The 21,742-nt window shown below is 42.5% G+C and overlaps 1 protein-coding gene across 1 annotated transcript; it reads left to right on the plus strand.

Moving 5' to 3' along the window:
• The first annotated feature begins 290 nt into the window (after positions 1 to 290).
• Positions 291 to 15,748, plus strand: TDRD6 (tudor domain containing 6). Its single transcript, XM_042938972.1, has 4 exons — positions 291 to 6,568; positions 8,842 to 8,966; positions 10,944 to 11,033; positions 15,147 to 15,748. The coding sequence occupies exons 1-4, from the start codon at positions 472 to 474 to the stop codon at positions 15,168 to 15,170; spliced, it is 6,336 nt and encodes a 2,111-aa protein (XP_042794906.1). The 5' UTR covers positions 291 to 471; the 3' UTR covers positions 15,171 to 15,748.
• The last annotated feature ends 5,994 nt before the right edge of the window (positions 15,749 to 21,742 follow it).

Below are 21,742 nucleotides of genomic sequence, written 5' to 3' on the forward strand. Positions count from 1 at the left end.
CCCTTCGGTGTCGCCCCCCACCCCCACCCCGCCCTCCGCCAGGCCCGCCCACTGCGCCCTCCGCGACGGAAGGCGCTCTTTCGAGAAGTAGGTTGGATCGCGACCCCGCCACCGCGTGGCCCCGGGAACAGCCCTCCCAGCCCCTTCGGCAAACCCGCAGGCCTCGCCCCGCGCCGCGCCGCGCCCGCGGGCCCGGCCGGCCTCCCGCGCCCGGAAGTGGGGCGCCGCGCGCTGCAAATGCCTGCGCGGCGCGACCGCGGCGGTTGGTCCCGCCGCCGGTCTTACCAGCCGGCGCGAGTCCCGGAGATCCGGCGTCGGGGATCTCGCCGTGGGGGCGCCTCGCCGGGCGTCCTTCCCGGTCCCTCTGTGCCCGGAGCCTGGGGCCGTGGGGCCGTCCCTCCCGCGGCACGGGTGCGGGGGCGCTGGCGGGCCTGGCGGCTGGGTGCGCCAGCGCGGAACCGCGCCGCGGAGATGTCCTCGACGCCTGGGCTGCCCACCCCGGGGACCTCGCTGGTCCTGCGGGTGTCGTTCGTGGACGTGCGCCCTGAGGTGATCCCCGTGCAGCTCTGGGGGCTGGTGGGCGAGCGGCGGGAGGAGTACTTGCGCCTGAACCGGGAGATTCAGGAAGCGGCGGCCACGCGCCTCCCGTGGGCGCCGGGCAGCGCCACGGCTTCTCCGGGCGAGCTGTGCCTGGTGCAGGTGGGGCTCGTATGGCACCGCTGCCGCGTGGTCAGCCAGCAGGCGCAGGAGAGCCGCGTCTTCCTGCTCGACGAGGGCCGCACCGTCACGGCGGACGCGGGCTCCCTGGCGCCGGGGCGCAGCGAGTTCTTCCACCTGCCCTCCGAGGTGCTGGGCTGCGTGCTGGCCGGCCTGGTGCCGGCGGGCGGCGGCGGCGCGGGCGGGGGCGAGCCCCAGCACTGGCCGCCCGGCGCCGTGGACTTCCTCAGCAGCCTGCAGGGTGGGCAGGTGCACGGGCGCGTGCTGGACGTGCTGCTGCTCCATCGCCTGGTCCTTCTGGAGGTGCCCGGGCTGTCGCAGCAGATGCAGGAGCTCAGCCTGGCGCGGCAGGTGCCCGACAGCCTCTTCCGCTCGCTGCTCAAGCGCTACGTGACGGCGGCCGCTGCCGGCCTAGGCTCGGGGGCCCGGGTCCTCCCGCGAGTCCCTCCGAAGCAGGAGCACCCTGGCCTGGACTATTTCTACCCGCAGCTGCAGCTGGGCGTGACGGAGCCGGTGGTGGTGACCCAGGTGTGCCACCCCCACCGCATTCACTGCCAGCTCCGGAGCCTCTCGCAGGAGATCCACCGCCTGTCCGAGAGCATGGCCCAGATATACTGGGGTTCCACGGGGACGGGGGATGAGAATTCTACCAGTGCCACCCGGGAGGAGAGGGAGGAGAGCCCAGACAAGCCTGGCTCTCCGTGTGCCTCCTGTGGGTTGGACGGACATTGGTACAGAGCGCTCTTGCTGGAGACGTTTCGGCCCCAGCGCTGTGCCCAGGTGCTCCACGTAGACTATGGAAGGAAGGAGTTAGTGAGCTGCAGCAGTCTCCGCTACTTGCTGCCCGAGTATTTTCGAATGCCCGTGGTGACCTACCCCTGTGCCTTGTATGGGCTCTGGGACGGTGGGAGAGGCTGGTCTCGGTCACAGGTGGGTGACCTGAAGACACTGATACTGGGCCAGGCGGTGAATGCCAAGATTGAATTTTACTGTTCCTTTGAGCACGTGTATTATGTCACTCTGTATGGAGAAGATGGGACCAACCTGAACTGTGTATTCGGGCTACAGTCCTGTTGCCTGGCCGACCAATTCCTGCAGAGCCAGGGAAGGGAGGAGGAGGAGGAGGAAGGGGAAGAAGAGGAGGAAGAGGAGAAGGGACAAGCCACAGCTCTTCAGTCTCAGTCTCCTGCTGAAGAAGCAGATGAAGAGATTCCACTCCCGGCCTTAAGATCTACCAGGTTGAAGATAAACGCCTTCTATGATGCCCAGGTAGAGTTTGTTAAAAATCCGTCCGAGTTTTGGATTAGGTTGAGGAAGCACAACGGCACCTTCAGCAAGCTGATGAGGAGGATGTGCAGGTTCTATTCCTCAGCCAGTAAGCTGGAGGGGGTGGTGTTGAAACCCAAACCCGATGACCTTTGCTGTGTCAAATGGAAAGAGAACGGCTATTATCGGGCCATGGTCACCAGATTAGATGACAAGAGTGTGGCCGTATTCCTAGTTGACCGGGGCAGTTTGGAAAATGTGGATTGGTACGACGTGAGGATGCTGCTTCCTCAGTTTAGACGACTGCCAGTGTTGGCTCTGAGGTGCACGCTGGCCGATATTTGGCCTTTGGGGAAAAGCTGGAGCCAGGAGGCAGTTTCCTTTTTCAAAAAGACTGTGCTCCACAAAGAATTGGTTATCCATGTCCTTGATAAGCAGGATAAGCAATATGTTATTGAGATTCTTGATGAATCAAGAACAGGGGAAGAGAACATTAGTAAGGTAATGGCTCAAGCCGGATATGCAAAGTATCAGGAATTTGAAACACAGGAGAACATTCCCGTAAGTGCCCATTCTCCAGGGCGTGTTTCAAACCATTTTACTGCCAAGAATAACAAAATCTCTCCTGCCAAGAGGGGAGACGTAGAACAGAAGGCCCAGAGAGACAACACAACTAGCTCTGTTGCAGAAATTTTGACTGATCCACCAGTCGCTGCAGATACCCCAGCTGGACTAGTGGTGCAGGAGAAAGAAAAAAGAGTATCTGTTTATTCTCCTCTAGTGCAGAACTTCCTGGAAATTACGCCAGACTCTTCTTGTAAAGGAGAGGTGAGAGTCGGAAGTACAGTAGGAGTCAAAGTGTCTTCTGTTGAAAACCCTGGCTACTTCTGGTGCCAGCTGACCAGGAACATTCAAGACTTTAAAACTTTGATGTGTGATATCCAGGACTACTGCGAGAATACAGCTGCTCCTTACCAGGGGACCGCCCCTGCTTGTCTGGCAAAACGCACGGTAAATGGAAAATGGTCCAGAGCTGTGATCCGCGGGGCACAATCTTCACAGCGCGTCAGAGTAATGTTTGTAGATTATGGAGACGAAGATGTGGTAGCTGTGAAGAATATTTGCTCAATTAGTGAAGAGTTTCTCAAGGTTAAGGCTCAGGCTTTTCGGTGCAGTCTTTATAATTTAATTCAACCAACGGGTCAAAATCCTTTTGCTTGGAATGAAAAGGCAATCCAAGCTTTTAGGGAATTTGTAGACAACGCATGGGAAGACAATCTCGAGTTGAAATGCACAGTATTTGCTTTGGCTTCAGCGCATGACGAAGAGCTGTTTAACATAGTGGATTTGCTAACACCGTTTCAGAGTGCCTGCCACTTTTTGGTAGAAAAGAGACTCGCAAGGCCAGTGAAACTTCAGAAGCCCCTGGAGTCCTCCGTTCAGCTACATTCTTACTACTATTCGACACACGAGATGAAAATTGGAAGTGAAGAATTGGTGTATATAACGCATGTGGATGACCCTTGGATATTTTATTGCCAACTGGGAAGAAATGCAAATATTTTAGAACAGTTGTCCTGTAATATTACACAATTGAGTAAAGTTTTGCCAAATTTAAAAACATCCCCCTTGAGCCCTGGAACCTTGTGCCTTGCCAGGTACACTGATGGAAACTGGTATAGGGGGATGACAATAGGAAAAGAACCAAAGAAAGTCTTTTTTGTTGATTTTGGAAACATACATGTGGTAACCAGCGATGATCTGCTTCCGCTACCTAAGGATGCGTATGATGTCTTACTTCTGCCCATGCAAGCTGTTAAGTGTTCATTGTCTGACATACCCGCTCACATACCAGACGAAATTACAACATGGTTCCAGGAGACTGTTTTAGATAAGTCATTGAAGGCTTTGGTGGTGGCAAAAGATCCAGATGGGAGACTGATTATAGAACTCTATGACGACAGTATCCAAATCAACGCTAATATCAATGAGAAGTTAGGGTTACTTGGCTACAAGGGTGGGACAAGAAAAAAAGAAGAAAGCAAAGATCTCCTCACCGCGACAGAAACTCTTGAAGTAAAGAAGGAAAATCTCAAGTTGTCACCTACGGAGTATTCAAGTAGATCAGTAGAGAACTCTGCATTATGTAGCATGGAGATCTTGGGAGAACCACACAAATCTAAGACCAGCCCAGCATGTAGGGAACCCAAGCTTTTACGAAGTTTGACCAAGACAAACTTCGTCACTCAGTATCAGGACTCCGTGGGAAATAAAGATAATCAAATGTGTCCCTTCACAGCCGAGAAGAAAGAAGAAAGTTTTGCTGAGTCGCCTTTGAAAGCCACAAGACTAGAAGCTACCCTTTCAGAGAGAAACATAGGAGATTCGTGTAACAAAGATTTGCCTCTAAAATTTTCTGAGCTCCCTCAGAAGATTATAATGCCTGGCTTTAAAACAGTGGTGTATGTTTCCCACATAAATGACCTTTCAGACTTTTATGTTCAACTAACAGATGACGAAGCTGAAATCACTAGTCTTTCAGAGAGATTAAACGATGTTAGGACCAGGCCAGAATTTTATTCAGGTCCACCTTTGCAGAGAGGAGATGTAACATGTGCCATTTTTCCAGAAGACAGTTTGTGGTATCGGGCTGTGGTCAGGGAACAACAACCCAATGACCTTCTGTGTGTACAGTTTATAGATTATGGCAATGTTTCTGTGGTCCATAGTAACAAGATAGGTAAGCTGGACCTTCTTAACGCACTGGTACCAGCCCTGTGCATTCACTGCTCCTTGAGAGGACTTTGGGCTCCTGAGATTTTAAACTGTAAGGCAGTGACGCGTTACTTTTCCCGAAGGACAGACGAGGTTCAAGTAAGATGTGAATTTGTTCAGTTCCAAGACAGATGGGAAGTTATTCTTGCTGATGAACATGGGATCATAGCAGAAGACATGATTAGCAGATATGCTTTCAGTGAAAAATCTCAAGTAGGACTTTCTGACCAAATCACTAAAGGTGCCTGTTCAAAGTCTGTCCACAAAACAGACATTGGCACTTCACTGTTTCTTAACTGGTACAACCCAAATATGAAGATGATAAGAGCATACGCCACGGTGATAGATGGACCTGAATATTTTTGGTGTCAGTTTGCTGATACCGAGAAACTTCAGTTTTTAGAAGCAGAAGTACAAACCGCTGGAGAACAAGTAACGGCTTGGAGGAGTTGTGTCCCATGCCCTCATATCGGAGATCCTTGCATAGTGAGATATAGAGAAGATGGGCATTATTACAGGGCACTTATCACCAATATTTGTGATGATTATCTGGTATCTGTCAGGCTTGTGGACTTTGGAAACGTCGAAGACTGCGTGGACCCCAAAGCACTCTGGAATATCCCTTCTGAACTCTTGGTGGTTCCCATGCAAGCCTTTCCATGTTGCCTCTCAGGATTTAATATTTCAGAAGGTGCGTGCCCTCAAGAGGGAAATGACTATTTTTATGAAATAGTAACAGAAGATGTGTTGGAGATAACAATATTAGAAATCAAAAGGGATGTTTGTAATATCCCTTTAGCAATCGTTGACTTGAAAAGCAAAGGCGAAAGTATTAACCAGAAGATGAAGAAATATTCTAAGATTGGCATCAGTAACAGTGATCTGCCCCATGAAAAACATGACCCGGAGATAAAGGGAGCTCTGGGGTCCCTCAGTCCTGAGGTTGGATTTAAGAAACCAAGTAGTAAAGCTGGACAAGAGAAAGCCCTATATGTCGAGTCACAGACAGATGAGCTCTCTGAAAGAACTGAAAAAGATTTAAACATCACTGAAGCCAAACCAACTAAGTTCTATGACCCTGACACTGACAACCTTTTTGAAGCTTTCGAAAACCCATGCAAAGATAAAATTGGCGTCGAGGTACTGGAAGGTAAAAGAGAGTGCCGTCTGGTCGACGAAGCAAAGTTTGATGATAAACACCTCATGACAGGATTTAACACGTTACTACCACTGCAGGCTAGTGAAACAAAGGAGATATTAGAACTGAACTCACTTGAGGTGCCACTTTCTCCTGATGATGAATCAAAAGAGTTCCTGGAGCTGGAGTCCATTGAGTTACAGCATTCTCTAGTCGGGGATGAAGAAAAAGAGCCAGGCCGGGTGCCTCCACTTGTGCCCCTCCCCCAAGGCTGTGACACAGAAGCCACCCTGCATCCGTTTACAGTGCAGCTTCCCCTCAACTGTGAATCTGAGAAACAGCCGGAACTAGAATTACCCACAGCCCAGCTGTGTTTAGACGACAAAATAAACCCTTTGTCTCTACCAGTTGGTCAGAGAGCCCAAGACCCCATGTGCGCTGAGGACACAAGGAAGTCAAGCTGTATGGAATGTTTTGACGACCAGCCTAGGTTACCCTTGCACCTACACGGAAGGAATTGCGATCCCAACAGGCAAATTGAAATGAACATATATAAAGAAGAATTTACAGAGTACAAAAGCAGAGATGCCATTTCACCACTGACTCTGTTCTCCGAAGAAGAATCCAGAGACGGAAGGAAGCGCAATAATGCTTTACAAGATCATGTCTCAGGTATGTAATTTCTTCTACTTTTACTTAACTTAGTGTTTTTCAAAAAATACCTACTTGTCTTCAAGACAATAATTCTTATTTACTTTTTGCCTTGTTTTTTTCTTAATTAATTTTTTGGGGAAAAGATTAAAACCTGAAAAGAGAATCAGATTTGGATTTCATGACGAGCATTTTAAGTGTGGGGAGATGAAGTTGCGAAATCAATGTAGAACCATACCTTGTAGGCTGGATGAAATGCTGCTAAATTATTAATTTTGTGTTTAAGAATAAAATGCTTAGAATCAGTGTTTCCAAAAAGTAATCAGGTTTCAAATGTAAGCAAATAATCTTTAAAATCAAAAGTTCCATTTTTTGGTAAGTCTTAAAAAAACATGTTGTTCCTTTGCTAAGCACTACTGTAGGCGTGAATTGACGATAGGGATCATTTTTGCAGAGTTTTCAAATTTAACCATTTTGTTTCATGCATACACCTTGTCATTTATTTCGAAACCCCTAAACAAACACTAGATTTGGGGAGCTTATAGTAACCAAGCAAGAGACCGGCCATGAGTAAATATTGGAGAAAATTTATTATGAACTTTTTAAGTAAGCTACATGTATTGCCGTTTTCTTTCTACTTAATAAGATTTAAAAGTTACATGAAATGGGGGCCCCTGGGTGGCTCAGTTGGCTGAGCATCCAACTCTTGATTTGGGCTCAGGTCGTGATCCCAGAGTCGTGGGACTGAGCCCCACGTCTGGCTCCGCGCTGAGCATGGAGTGTGTTTAAGATTCTCACACTCTAAATTAAACAAGCAAACAAACAAACAAACAAAGTTACACGAAATGCCTAACTTTTAGGGTTTGGGAAATAATCAATGTTAGACTTCTTATATGTCAATTTTTACTTATTATCATTATTATTATTATTATTTTTATCTGAGAGAGAGAATGTGTCCTGGGGGGTGGGGGGAGGGTGGGCAGAGGTGGGGAGAGAGAGAGAATCTTAGATGGTCTCCATGCTCAGCACAGAGCTCGATCCCAAGACCCTGGGATCATGAGCTGAGCCGAAATCAAGGGTCGGACGCTGAACCGACCGAGCCAGGTGCCCCATATGTCAATTTTTAGATTATTAAATTTGAGCCATCGTACAAAATAGAGAAAACAGTAGTCTAGGGAGAATGAAAATCTCCCATATCACCATAAGCCTGCCACTATTAAAACTGCAGTGCACTTCTTTCCTTTTGTCTTTCACCCTGTGTCTATTTACATACAGTTTAAAGAACTAAATAGAAATCACATTATTGGGGCGCCTGGGTGGCTTGGTCGGTTAAGCATCTGACTTTGGCTCAGGTCATGATCTCAGCGCTTTTGAGTTCAGGCCCCGCGTCGGGCTCTGTGCTGACAGCTCAGAGCCTGGAACCTGTTTCGGATTCTGTGTCTCTCTCTCTCTCTGCCCCTCCCCTGTTCATGCTCTGTCTCTCTCTGTCTCAAAAATAAATAAACGTTAAAAAAAAAAAAAAAAAGAAATCACATTATCATAGTGTCAAATCCTGCATTTTAATCCCTTAAACATGTTTTCAAAATATTTTAACTCTCTAGGATTCCATTCAGTGGCTGTACTGCAATTCATTTAAATATTACCCTAGGTTTTTAGTCCCCCTTGCCACATTTTATTAATAATAAGTAATAGCTCTGTGATAAGAATGTCTACCAATTTGTAATATGCTGCTTCAGAAACAGCTGTTGTAACCATAGACCACATCGCGTGTGGCAACAATAACCAGCTGCCAACAGTAAGTTTCGAAGTCAGGAATCAGATTCATATTCTTTTTTTTTTTTTTTAATGTTTTACTTATTTTTGAGAAAGAGAGAGAGACAGAGCATAAGCGAGGGAGGGGCAGAGAGAGAGAGGGACACAGAATCCAGAGCAGGCTCCAGGCTCTGAGCTGTCGGCACAGAGCCCGACGCGGGGCTCGAACTCACAAGCGCTGAGATCATGACCTGAGCCGAAGTTGGACGCCCAACCAACTGAGCCACCCAGGCGCCCCCAGATTCATATTCTTAAAAGACGCATCACATCATGCTGGTATTTTTTGAAGAAAGCGATAAGGAATTTTATTGGGAAAGGGCCCTGGAAGAATTTAAAATAAAATCCAGGAAAAGATACAGACTGAGACCATCCATGACCTTGATTATATAGGAATAGTCAATGCAGATAAGAAAATGCTTTGCTTGTGTATTTAACATCAAGGGATTAAGAGGTACACACTGAGTCTTTATTCAATTTGGCAGCTCAAGCAGAGAAGACCTACACTCTGGAAGGATTTGCTGTTGGATCCAAGTGTGTTGTGTGGTCAAGTCTAAGAAACACATGGTCTAAATGTGAGATTCTGGAAATAGGTGAAGAAGGCACAAGGGTAAGTGAAATGGAAGCACTTTATCTCAAAAGATACTGACTGTTGAGGAAATTTTAGCCAACTTTACCAGACTAGAAAATGCACTTGAAGAGACGTTTACCTGATCATTCCCCTTAAAAATTTGGTGCAGTGCAGAACTCATCTCGAAGGTCAGATGTAAGCATCCTGGCAAGAAATCATCCCCGACTCTTGTATCTCCCTTGCCTCTGAAATCCTATCAGTCACCAAATCCTATCAGTCACACTTTCCACTTCTTATCACTTAGTTAAAACTTGTTACACCTACTGTCACTGCCTTGGTGTGAAGTCCCTTATTTTACAAGTGGATTACTCTATTAACCTATTTTGATTTACTTCTTCTAGTGTTCCTTCAGCTGAGTCTCTACACTACCAGTGTGACACTTGTCAGATGCAAATCTGACGGCAGGATTCCTGTGTGTAAAACTTCTTGGGGACGTCCAGTTGATTGAGTTTCTCCTGTGGTCCCAAAAAACCACCTGTGTCAGAATCACCTGGTGGGTTTCTTAAGCTGTAGATTCCTGCACCTTGCCCTGGCTGGCTACTACAGAATTTCTGGGGGTAGGACCAGGAATGAGCATTCTCTTACCATTAAAATTTGAGAGCCACTGGTCTAGGATAGAAAAGCCAAGCCATGCTCACTAACATGGCATGGTCCTCTAGGGGACCTGAGGTCTTCTAGGGCTGAGTGTCCGTATTCTTCTCCAGTCTTAGGTTCACTCCTTTGTGTTTTGTAACTTATATTGGATGGGCACCAAATTGCTTGCTTTCTCTTATATATATCATTCCCCAGGGCTTATTCAATATATTTCATAATGCAGATCCAGTCACTTGTATTCTATCCCCCTCCCACACTGGCTCATTTTCACTTTTATTTTTATTTTGTTATTATTTTATTTTTAGATAGGCCTTATTTTTGGAAGAGTTTTAGGTTACAGAAAAATCATGAAGATAGTACAAAGACACCTAATTTCCACTATTGTTTTGTTTTGTTTTTTTAATTTTACATCCAAATTAGTTAGCATCTAGTGCAACAATGATTTCAGGAGTAGATTCCTTAGTGCCCCTTAGCCATTTAGCCCATCCCCCCTCCCACACCCCTCCCGTAACCCTCAGCTGGTTCTCCGTATTTATGAGTCTCTTCTGTTTTGTCCCCCTCCCTGTTTTTACCTTATTTTTGTTTCCCTTCCCTTATGTTCCTCTGTTTTGTCTCTTAGAGTCCTCATATGAGTGAAGTCCTATGATTTTTGTCTTTCTCTGACTGACTAATTTCACTTAGCATCATACCCTCCAGTTCCATCCATGTAGTTGCAATATTTTTATTTTTTTGAGAGAGGAGAGAGTGTGAGCAGGAGAGAGGGACAGAGGGAGAGAGAGAATGAATCTTAAACAGGCTCTGTGCTCAGCGAGGAGCCCAATGCAGGGCTTAATCCCGTGATCCTGGAATCATGGCCTGAGCTGAAATCAAGAACCAGACTCTCGCCAACTGATCCACGTGAGTGCCCCGATTTTCACTTATTTTTGGAAGATTTTCATTGCGTCTTCATTTTCGTTTTGCATTGCCTCTTCCAGGGAGCATTCACTAGCATTATTTCTAAATCTCTCCATCTCTTGACCCTCCCCACACACCAAAAACTTTATACCTATATTATATTCCCGTTTCTCCTGCTACAGAGGTCTGTACTTACTACGATGTAATGATCTGCTTAGAGATCTGTTTCTCCACAAAATGTTGAGCTTCTTAAGATCTCATTTTTAGCTACCTTTGATATCTAGGCATACTCAATATGTTTTTTGACCAGAAGTTCCATAGAGTTAAAAGCGTAAAGTTGAAGTTTAATAAAATTATTTTCATTGCCTTTTGAGGTATTTCAGTTGAAGAAGGATTGCCATGGTCCATAAATCAGTTACAGTTTTTGGAAACTACCAAGTTTTATTAAATACCGTTTTTCTCTTGTAGGTTCTGAACCTTTCAAATGGTATGGAGGAGATAGTGAACCCTGAGAATGTCTGGAATGGCATACCCAAATTAGATAAGAGTCCATCTGAGGTATGGATATAAATACTAATTAGTGAGAGCATTGTGTTTCATTTTGAAAGGTAGTTTAAACTATTTCCAAAGCCCTTGTGTTTGGGAATAATCAAGAAAAAAGAATACTAATACTGGAATTAATGACAATGAAAAGGAGCAATAACAAAATCAGTGATTCTGGACTTTATGCCAAGCATCCCTTTGGGCAAACTGGTTATTAATGTTTTACACCTTGATTTGGGGAAGAGGGGGATTTTAAAAATGAAAATTGTTTGGTGTCTGAGATCTTTATAAAATACATCTGATGTAGAAAATCTGGAAAAATGGCAAATTTGAAACAAAGTATCTATCACCTGTAATACATCCATCTAAGACAAAGAGCTTGATCGGTTTCATTTTATTTCATAATTTTTCTGTTTATATGGAATGTACGTATGTCATCGAAATGTTTTGTGCATAATTGATTTCATTCTGCATAGTTTTATATTTTGTGTTCTGTGTTCTATATTTTATATTTTGTGTTCAATTTCCCACGCCATTATAATATCTGGGCATTTGAGTTTATTCTGTTTGACATTTGTTGACGTTTTTACTTTAAAATATGTATCTGATAGTTCCAATATCTGGTCGCCTCAGGGCTTGCCATCTACTGATCACCTTGAAATATGATTAGCTTTTCCTAGTTCTTTGTATGTTGAGTAATTTTGGATTATGTCCCAAATGTTTTGAACATTATGTTGCAAGGCTTTGGATCCTATTAAAATCTTCTAGAAAATATTGAAGTCTTTATTTTAGCAGGTGGTCAACCCAGTTGGGTTCATACCACAAGTTCTGTCTCTCCTTCTTTGCTTGAGGGTTCCAATGTCAGTTTAGTTTTCAGAGACTTTGCTTTGGTGTTTGCATCCGCCCAGAGCACAAGCCTCCCAGGGACTCAGGTAGCAGTTTATATAGTAGATCGGCTGTTAAAGATTGCTATCTTTAGTTGGTTCTCTTCTGCATATGCATAGTTGAGGGTTGACCTTGGGATTTATATCAGTTCATTTATAGTATCAGGGATTCATATTTTTCAATTCCTTTTCTCTCTGAGATTTCCTCCACACTTGCTGGCCTCAAGGATCTTCTTTATTATTATTATTATTATTATTATTATTATTATTGTTATTAATGTTTATTCATTTTTGAGAGACACAGAGTGTGAATGGGAGAGGGGCAGAGAGAGAGGGAGACACAGAATCTGAAGCAGGCTCCAGGCTCTGAGCTGTCAACACAGAGCCCAATGCAGGGCTCAAACTCAAGAACTGTGAGATCATGACCTGAGCTGAAGTTGAGTGCTTAACTGACTGAGCCACCCAGGTGTCCCTCAAGGATCTTCTTTAATCCAGCTCCTAGGGGCTCTTTTTCTTGCTCCTCTAGACAGAGAGTATGTTTCTCTCAAGGTTTCCTTCTTTGCTGTCATGCAGTTCTGTTTGACTGAGCCTGCCTTTGGAGTGAAGCAGAGAGAGAAACAAGAAAAATCAATCCCCACCCCCCATTTCCAGATAACAAACAGCCCTTTTCCCGTTCCACTGGTCAGAGTCTTCTCTCAGACTTTCAGTTGGGGCTGCTCTCATGACAGGGTCAGAAGGTAAAAAAGAAAAATAGTGAAGAGATTTCCCATTCATTCATCACTTTCTAGCATTCAGGGGGCCTCTTTTCCCAATCTGCTGGCTAGAAATAGGGATCTCCCTCAGAGTTTTGCCATCCACACAGGCTGGGCAGCCCTGATTTGGTCCAGGCTCAAGTCAAAACTAAGAGACAAAGAAGGAAAAAAATAAGGAAAGGAGAGGAGAGGAGAGGAATGAAGAGGAGAGGAGAGAAGAAGGAGGGGAGGGGAGAGAGGAGGAAGAAGGAAGGAAGGAAGGGAGGGAGGGAGGGAGGGAGGAAGGAAGGAAGAAAGGAAGGAAGGAAGGAAGGAAGGAAGGAAGGAAGGAAGGAAAGAAACATCTGTGAATCCACCCCTGTTATGAGTCATTATTCAGGTTTTTACTTCAGTCCTCAATCTGCCTGTTCCTATTTACTTTTCAGAGCCCACGGTTACTTTTTGTATACTTTCCAGAATTTTTAGTTGTAGCAAGTATAAGAGAGGCAGGCTATAGTCAACTTACTCCATCTTGGCCACAGCCAGAAGGCCATAGTTGCATAATCTTATATGTCACAAATGGTCAGTCATTTGTTAAACCATTTCTTGTAGTGGTGCACATTTAAGTCATTTGAAATTTTTCCACTATGAAAAACCACTGAACATCTTTCTTCGCCTTCTTATATTAATTTCATGTTTTTGTTTACTTGTCAAAAATAACAGCTTGCTTCACTTAGGTTGCATAAGTATTTACTAAAGTTTTTCTTTTACATTCTGATCTTTTCCGTTCATTACTTTTCAAGAATCCACAGCCAAATGCATAGATGTACACATATGGGATTCTATTTGGATAAACTACCCTATGCCTGCCAAATAGAGAACTATGTAAGGCAACTCAGAGTGTTCATAAGATAGTATAGACACAACTGGCTTTTACATCAGTTAGCAAATATAGAAGCTACTTATGGATAAGGCTTTACTTTTTAAAATTTGGTTATTAATTTTATTTATTAAATGATCCTTTCCTCAAATTTGAAGGAACTCTTAGATATGTGTCTACAAATAAGCTGGTTTTCCTTTACAAGTGGATATTGTGAGGTATTAAATTATGCATGACTTTTTTGGTCAAGTCACTGTGATCTGATTGCATTTTTTAAGGATTTTTTTTGTATGTGAGAGATTTCATTTTATTTTAAGAATATGTCTCATGAATCAATTTCTGTATAGACTTCATGCATACACACAGTGCTATTATTTGTTGAAAGGAATATAGGAGAAATACCCCTCTTCAGTAAGTCTTTAGTAAAGGATCTGTGGCTCACCGTGGATAATGTGTTTGCATAGGAGCCCTTTGAGAAAGGCATCAGACACCAAAGTTGTGGGAGATTGGGAGCTGAAAATTGGAAAAGGCTACTTTACTCCCGGTATGGGACGCTCCAGTAGAGATGTTCCAGAGAAATGAGTATTGGAAGGATAGAAAATGTTCTTGGGTGATTCTTCACTACAAAATCAGATTGCCACACTTTCAAGAGGCTTAGTTTTTCATTGTTTACCATTTTTTTCTGGCTTATCTACGGTCCCTTTCTGATTTTAATCATTTTGTGTCTGTAACAAAGAATTGGTGGTAATGCAAAGGTTCCTTTTGTTAGGCTGTATTCCAAACAGTGGGGAAAGATCTCTACTTCGTGTCATTAGATTGCACTACAATTGAAGGTGATTTGTGTTTTTAAAAGAAAATAGCTTTTATCAACAGATTGCCAAGCCTTAAAGGTACCATTATTCTGAATCCTCAAACAAAAATGTTTTATCAATTTCCTTGGATGTTAGTAGTAGAAAATTTTTAGCTAAAAATGTTAAATGTGCATCTGGGAATAAATAACGAAGAAGAGGATTTCTTGAAATATCATAGAAAATTTGTTTGTGGGTTGAATTAATCTTGAAAGTTAAATTGTGAATATGATAAATTTATATTTTAAAGGATTTTAAAGAATTTTCTCAGCATTGACTAGCTCATACATTCAAGTGACCTTCATATATTAAATGATCTCTCAGAATTTCTTTCTGGGTTTTTAGTTTATCTCGTGATAAGATTCAATTTGTTGGAAGTTAGTGGTTATTGCATGATCTTGTTCATAAGTAGCACATGGTCCTTAGAACTGAGGTACACTGAGAGTGAAATCCACTCTTGGTGGCTTTCCCATTATTTGAAAAACACATACTAGTGAAAGAGAACAAAGGACTGTTCAGTTATCAGCTTTACTAACATCATTCTAGAAAAATATAAAATATGCCAGTTATATATTTTAGAGAAACTTTGATAATAGGTAGAGTGTGAGAACCAAAATGCTAAAAGACAAAAAACATTTCTGTAGGAATAATTCTCCATAGAATAATTCTCACCATTTTGAAAGGACATTAAATTTGTTGTGGTAGCACTTGTGTAGATAATTTTCTTGTTTTTCTTTCTCAACTTGAGATTTCTCTCTCCTCTCTCTCTCTCTCTTTTTTTCCAGAAAAGGGGTCTGGAGGTGATATAAATTTAACTGTGGATCCATAGACATGGCCAATCTGTCCGAAACTGCTCTTAAACATGTGGCATCTTGCCCAGACCGGCAGAGTATTTGAGCAAGTCGAGAGCATATGATCACAAGAAGTTGTCATTTTTGAAAACTCTGATATGCACTGAAAACAAAATAGATCTCAGGGCCACTACGAAATGTATTTACAGTGGTTTTGCCGTACATATGGATCTGGGATCTTTCTTCTCCCTTTAAATATGTTATGTTTCTAATCAGTTAGGTGGATTTATTTTGCTAAACAATATGCTAACACATTACTCAAATTTAAAAAAACAAAAAACAAAAAAAAACAACCCACCCCTATTTCTGTTTCTTTTGAATATAGTGTTTAAATTAAAATAGAAAATGCTAGGTTTATGGCAAGTATATTATATGATACTACTTACAGGGATGGCTTTGTTAGCAATAACTCCTTCAGATTTTTGTTTTGTTTCTGAGCTTTGTCTTGTCAGTCTAGTTAACATTTGATTAATATTCTGTTTGATTTTGGAAGTATTCTAATATGACACAACATTTGAATAAAGTTTCTCCTTAAAGGTGTGGTAGTCTCATTTTATTAAAAAAGAGGGGCGCTGGGGTGGCTCAGTCAGTTAAGATTGCGATTCTTAGTCTTGGCTCAGGTCATGATCTCACAGTTCCTGAGATCAAGCCCCACATTGGGCTCTATGCTGATTGTGCAGAGTCTGCTTGGGATTCTCTCTTTCCCTCTCTCTGTCCCTCTCCGACTTGTTCTCTTTCCCTCCCTCCCTCCATCCCTCCCTCTCTCTCAAAATAAATAAATAAATAAATAAATAAATAAATAAATAAATAGACTTAAAAAAAAATAAAAAGGAGGGGTGCCTGGGCAGCTCAGTCGGTTAAGCGTCCGACTCCAGCTCAGGTCATAATCTCACGGCTCATGAGTTCAAGCCCCGCATCAAGCTCTGTGCTGACAGATCAGAGCCTGGAGCCTGCTCTGGATTCTGCGACTCCCTCTCTCTCTCTGCCCCTCCCCTGCTCATGCTCTGTCTCTCAAAAAATAAATAAATGTTAAAAAAAATTTTTTTAAAGTTAAAAAGGAAATATGGGACACAGCAAAGGCAGTCATAAGAGGGAAGTATATAGCAATCCAGGCCTTCCTAAAGAAGGAAGAAATGTCTCAAACATATAATCTAACCTTACACCTAAAGGAGCTGGAAAAAGAACTGCAAATAAAATCCAAAACCAGAAGAAGAAGGAAAATAATAAAGATTAGAGCAGAAATCAATGATAGAAAAAAAAAACAAAAACAGAACAGATCAACGAAACTAGGGGCTGTTTCTTTGAAAGAATTAACAAAATTGACAAGCCCCTAGCCAGACTTATCAAAAAGAAAAATGAAAGGACCTAAATACATAAAATCATGAATGAAAGAGGAGAGATCACAACCAACACTGCAGAAATACAAACAATAATAAGAGAATATTATGAGCAATTATATGCCAACAAATTGGGCAATCCGGAAGAAATGGATAAATTCCTAGAAACATGTAAACTACCAAAACTGAAACAGGAAGAAACAGAAGATTTGAATAGACCCACAATCAGTAAAAATATGTTGAGTCTGTAATCAAAAATCTCCCAACAAACAAAGAGTCCAGGGCTGGATGACTTCCCAGGGGAATTCTACCAAACATTTAAGGAAGAGTTAATACCTATTCTTTTGAAACTGTTCCAAAAAATAGAAATGGAAGGAAAACTTCCAAACTCATTATATTAGCCCAGTATTACCTTGATTCCAAAACCAGACAGAGACCCCACTAAAAAAGAATTACAGACCAGAGACCCCACTAAAAAAGAATTACAGACCAGAGACCCCACTAAAAAAGAATTACAGACCAATTTCCTTGATAAACATGGATGCAAAAATTCTCAACAAGGTACTAGGAAAATGAATCCCATAATACATTAAAAGAATTATTCACCACAATCAACTGGGATTTATTCCCGGGCTGCAGGGGTGGTTCAATATCCACAAATCAATCAATGTGATACATCACATTAATAAAAGAAAAGATAAGAACCTCTCAATAGATGCTGAAAAAGCATTTAACAAAATACAACATCCTTTCTTTATAAAAACCCTCAAGAAAGTAGGGATACAAGGAACATACCTCAACATCATAAAGACCATATACGAAAGACCCACAGCTAATATCTATCATCCTCGATGGGAAAAAATGAGAGCTTTCCCCCTAAGGTCAGGAACACGACAGGGATGTCCACTCTCACCACTGTTGTTCAACATAGTACTGGAAGTCCTAGCCTCCGCGATCAGACAACAAAATGAAATAAAAGGCATCCAAATTGACAAGGAAAAAGTCAAGCTTTCACTCTTCACAGACAACATGATACTCTGTGGAAAACCTGAAAGAATCCACCAAAAAACTGCTGGAACTGGCCCATGAATTCAGCAAAGTTTCAGGATATAAAATCAACATACAGAAATGTTGCATTTATATAAACCAATAATGAAGCAGCAGAAAGAGAAATCAAGGAATCTATCCCATTTATGATTACACCAAAGCCCGTAAGATACCTAGGAATAAACCTAACCAAAGAAGTAAAAGACCTGTGCGCTGAAACTATAGAATGCTTATGAAAGAAGCTGAAGAAGACACAAAGAGATGGAAAAACATTCCATACTCATGGATAGGAAGACCAAATATTGTTAAAATAGCAATGCTAACCAAAGCAATCCACACATGCAGTGCAATCCTTATCCAAACAATACTACCATTCTTCACAGAACTAGTACAAACAATTCTAAAATTTGTATGGTACCAGAAAAGACCCCAAATAGCCAAAGTCATGTTGAAAATGAAAACCAGAGCTGGAGGCATCATAGTCCCAGACTTAAAGCTGTATTACCAAGCTATAATCATCAAGACAGTATGGTACTGGCACAAAATCAGACATATAGATCATTGGAACAGAACACAAAACCCGGAAACGGACCCACAAATATATGGCAAACTAATCTTTGACAAAGAATGAAAGAGTATCCCATGGAAAAAAAGACAGTCTCTTCAGCAAATGGTGTTGGGAAAACTGGACGGCGACATGCAGAAGAATGAACGTGGACCAGTTGCTTACACCATACACAAATAAACTCAAAATGGATGAAAGACCTAAATGTAAGACAAGAAACCATCAAAATCCTACAGGAGAAAACACGCAACCTCTTTGACCTTGGCCACAGCAACTTCTTACTAGGTATGTCTCCAGAGGCAAGGGGAATTTGGGGGACCTCATCAAGAAAAAAAGCTTCTGCACAGTGAAGGAAACAATCAGCAAAACTAAAAGCAACCGATGGAATGGGAGAAGATATTTGCAAATGACATCAGATAAAGGGTTAGTATCCAAAATCTATAAAGAACTTATCAAACTCAACAGTCAAAACCCAAATAATCCAGTGAAGAAATGGGCAGAAGACATGAACAGACACTTTTCCAATGAAGACATCCGGATGGATAACAGACACATGAAAAGATGCTCAACATCACTCATCATCAGGGAAACAGAGACCAAAACCACAATGAGATACAGTTGTGAGGACACTTGTCAGAATGGCAAAAATTAACAACTCAGGAAACAATAGATGTTGGCAGGGATGCAGAGAAAGGGGAACCCTTTTGTACTGAGAATGAACACTGGTGCATCCATTCTGGAAAACAGTATGGAGGTTCCTCACAAACATTAAAAATATAACTACTCTATGACCTAGCAGTTGCGCTATAAGGATTTTATCTAAAGGACACAAAAATGCTGATTCAAAGGGGCACATGTACCCCAATGTTTATAGCAGTGCTATCAACGATAGCCAAATTATGGAAAGAGCCCAAATGTCCATTGACTGATAAATGGATAAAGAAGATGTGTATATACAATGGAATATTACGCGGCACTCAAAAAGAATGAAATCTTGCCATTTGCAACAACGTGGATAGAACTAGAGTGTCTAATGCTAAGCGAAGTAAGTCAGAGACAGATAAATATATTTCACTCATATGTGGAATTTAAGAAACAAAACAGATGAACATGAACATATGGGAGGAAAAAATTAATAAGATAAAAACAGAGAGGGAGGCAACAATAAGAGACTCTTTTTTTAAAAGCGTATTTATTTTTTGAAAGGGAGGGAGGGAGGAAGGGAGGCAGAGAAAGAGCAGGGAAGGGGCAGAAAGAAAGGGAGAGAGAGAGAATCCCAAACAGGCTCCACGCTGTCAGCACAGAGCCTGAGGCGGGTTCGAACTCACGAACTGTGAGATCATGACCTGAGTCAAAATCAAGAGTTGGATGCTTAACTGACCAAGCCACCCAGGTGCCCCAAGAGGCTCTTAAATACTGAGAACAAACTGGGGTTGCTGGAAGGGTGGGTGGGGGATTTATGGATGATAGGCATTAAGGAGTGCACTTGTTGGGACTGGCAATAGGTATTATACATAAGTGATGAATCACTAAATTCTACTCCTGAAACTAATACTACACTATATGCTAACTAACTTGAATTTAAATTAAAAAAAGAGAAGAAAAGAAAAATTCCCTGTAAACTCACATTAGCATTGTTCATGTAAAAAACCTGAAATGGGGCCCCTGGGTGGCTCGGTTGGTTAAGTGTCCAACTCTTGTTTTCTGCTCAGGTCATGATTTCATGGTCTGTGAGTTTGAGCCCCGTGTCAGGCCCTCTCTCTGCCCCTCCCCTACTTGTTCTCTCACTCTCTCAAAATGAATAAACTTAAAAAAAAAATTAAAAAATCGGAAATAAATGGTGATGAGAGTCTAAAACAAATAGGAAATACGATTGTGGAATATCTGTGGTTCTGGATTATCTGTAGTAATGGAATCACAGTTCTAAAAATGGGGGAAATAGTAAAGTCAGTATTAGCTCTTCTGTGTCAGTCACTCCGCTGGTACTTTAAGTGCATTTTCTCCTTCAATTCTGAACTCCGAGGGGCGTATTAATATTATCCATGTTTTATAGGTGAGAAAATTGAGTATTTATTTTTGAGAGAGAGGCAGAATGCAAGCGGGGGAGGGGCACCGAGAGGGGGACACAGAATCCGAAGCAGCTCCAGGCTCCGAACTGTCCGCACAGAGCTCCACACGGGGCTCGGACTCACAAACCACAAGATCATGGCCTGAGCTGAAGTCAGACACTTAAGGGACTGAGCCACGCAGGCGCCACAGGAAATTGCAGGTTTTTGGAGAAGTTAAATAACCTCTCTAGGTCAAAGAGCTGGAGAGTCTCAGAAACCTGATCAAACCCAGACCGATCTAACTTCAAAGCCCATGCTTTGAAAACATGGTTTTGTGTAGGTGGTGAGACAGGTCCCAGCTTTAGGACCTCAGCTATATGCTGCTAATTAGATATGTGACCTGGGCAGGTTATACAATCTCTCTGAGGCTTCATCTTCCTCATTTGTCAGATGGGGTTAATAAAACCTTTCTCGAAGTGTTTTTAAGATTAGAAATAGTATTCTTTTCCTTTTAAGATACTCAGTGCGCGCACTAGGTCATTATTGTATTTGTAACCTTTAACTCATTGGATCTTTCTCCTGTCAGCACCTGCATGTACCACCCACAAAGATGCTACCGAATGGGCCATCACCACAATTGGAAGGACCATCCATTTCTAAAATGAGTAGGGAGGTTTGCTCCGTGAGCGGGGAAAAGATCCCTGCCTCCGAGACATTACCAGACCCTGAAGCCTGATGGGGCAATGGTGAGAACTAAGGACATTAAAAGCTGGGTGTAATTTCAATAAGTAGAAAGGAGAGGGTTTTGCGTTGAACAGAGCTGAGGGAGAAAGCGTGTTACCTGTTCCTGGGATGAGAATAGACAAGTTTGGTTCACTCCTGTAGGAGATACAGTTGTGGGGTACTGGCAGAAAAGGTCAGAGGAGATGCATTAGGGCCAGATGATAGAGAGGCTTCAGTGTCCTGCTAAAGAGTTTAACTCTTAAAAATTTTAAAAATCGGAAATGGCTATAGGCTGGAAGAAATTAAATTTCTCAAAAAGCGCGATTTTGTACCCTACAACATTAGGATAGCCCGAAGTGCCAAATCAAAACACACCGTTGCTTATTAACTGAGCAAAATAAGTAGGGACGGAATAGTTACAGTTAACCTGGTTTGCTTATGAAGTCCCGGTTATCCTGTTCACACAGGCTTAAACAAGCTTAATTGTGAAGAATTCATAGGAGTCAGACCATAAGCCAAAATATACTTAACTATGAGTGGCATAAATCTTTATAGTCATCGGGAAACAAACTATTTCCCATGACGCCCGACGTATAAGCGTGTGAAGTTTTAAGCCAGCTTTTTACCTCCATTTACAGCTATACCTGAGAGATATGTGGGTTCGGCTCCAGATCGCCACAAACACCACAATGAAGCACGTCAAATAACTTTTTTGGTTTCCCAGTGTGTATACAAGTTATGTTTACACTAGAGTGTAGTCTATTAAATGTGCAATAGCATGTCTAAACAAAGCAACGTACATACCTTAAT

Source organism: Panthera leo, chromosome B2 (genome assembly GCF_018350215.1).
Source record: "Panthera leo isolate Ple1 chromosome B2, P.leo_Ple1_pat1.1, whole genome shotgun sequence".
In the NCBI taxonomy this organism is placed as follows: domain Eukaryota; kingdom Metazoa; phylum Chordata; class Mammalia; order Carnivora; family Felidae; genus Panthera; species Panthera leo.

Coding starts and splice junctions, on each gene's coding strand:
- TDRD6 (XM_042938972.1), top strand. CDS start 472: ATGTCCTCGACGCCTGGGCTGCCCACCCCGGGGACCTCGCTGGTCCTG. Junction 6,569..8,841: donor TTTACAAGATCATGTCTCAG/GTATGTAATTTC, acceptor TCAATTTGGCAG/CTCAAGCAGAGAAGACCTAC. Junction 11,034..15,146: donor TAGATAAGAGTCCATCTGAG/GTATGGATATAA, acceptor CTTTTTTTCCAG/AAAAGGGGTCTGGAGGTGAT.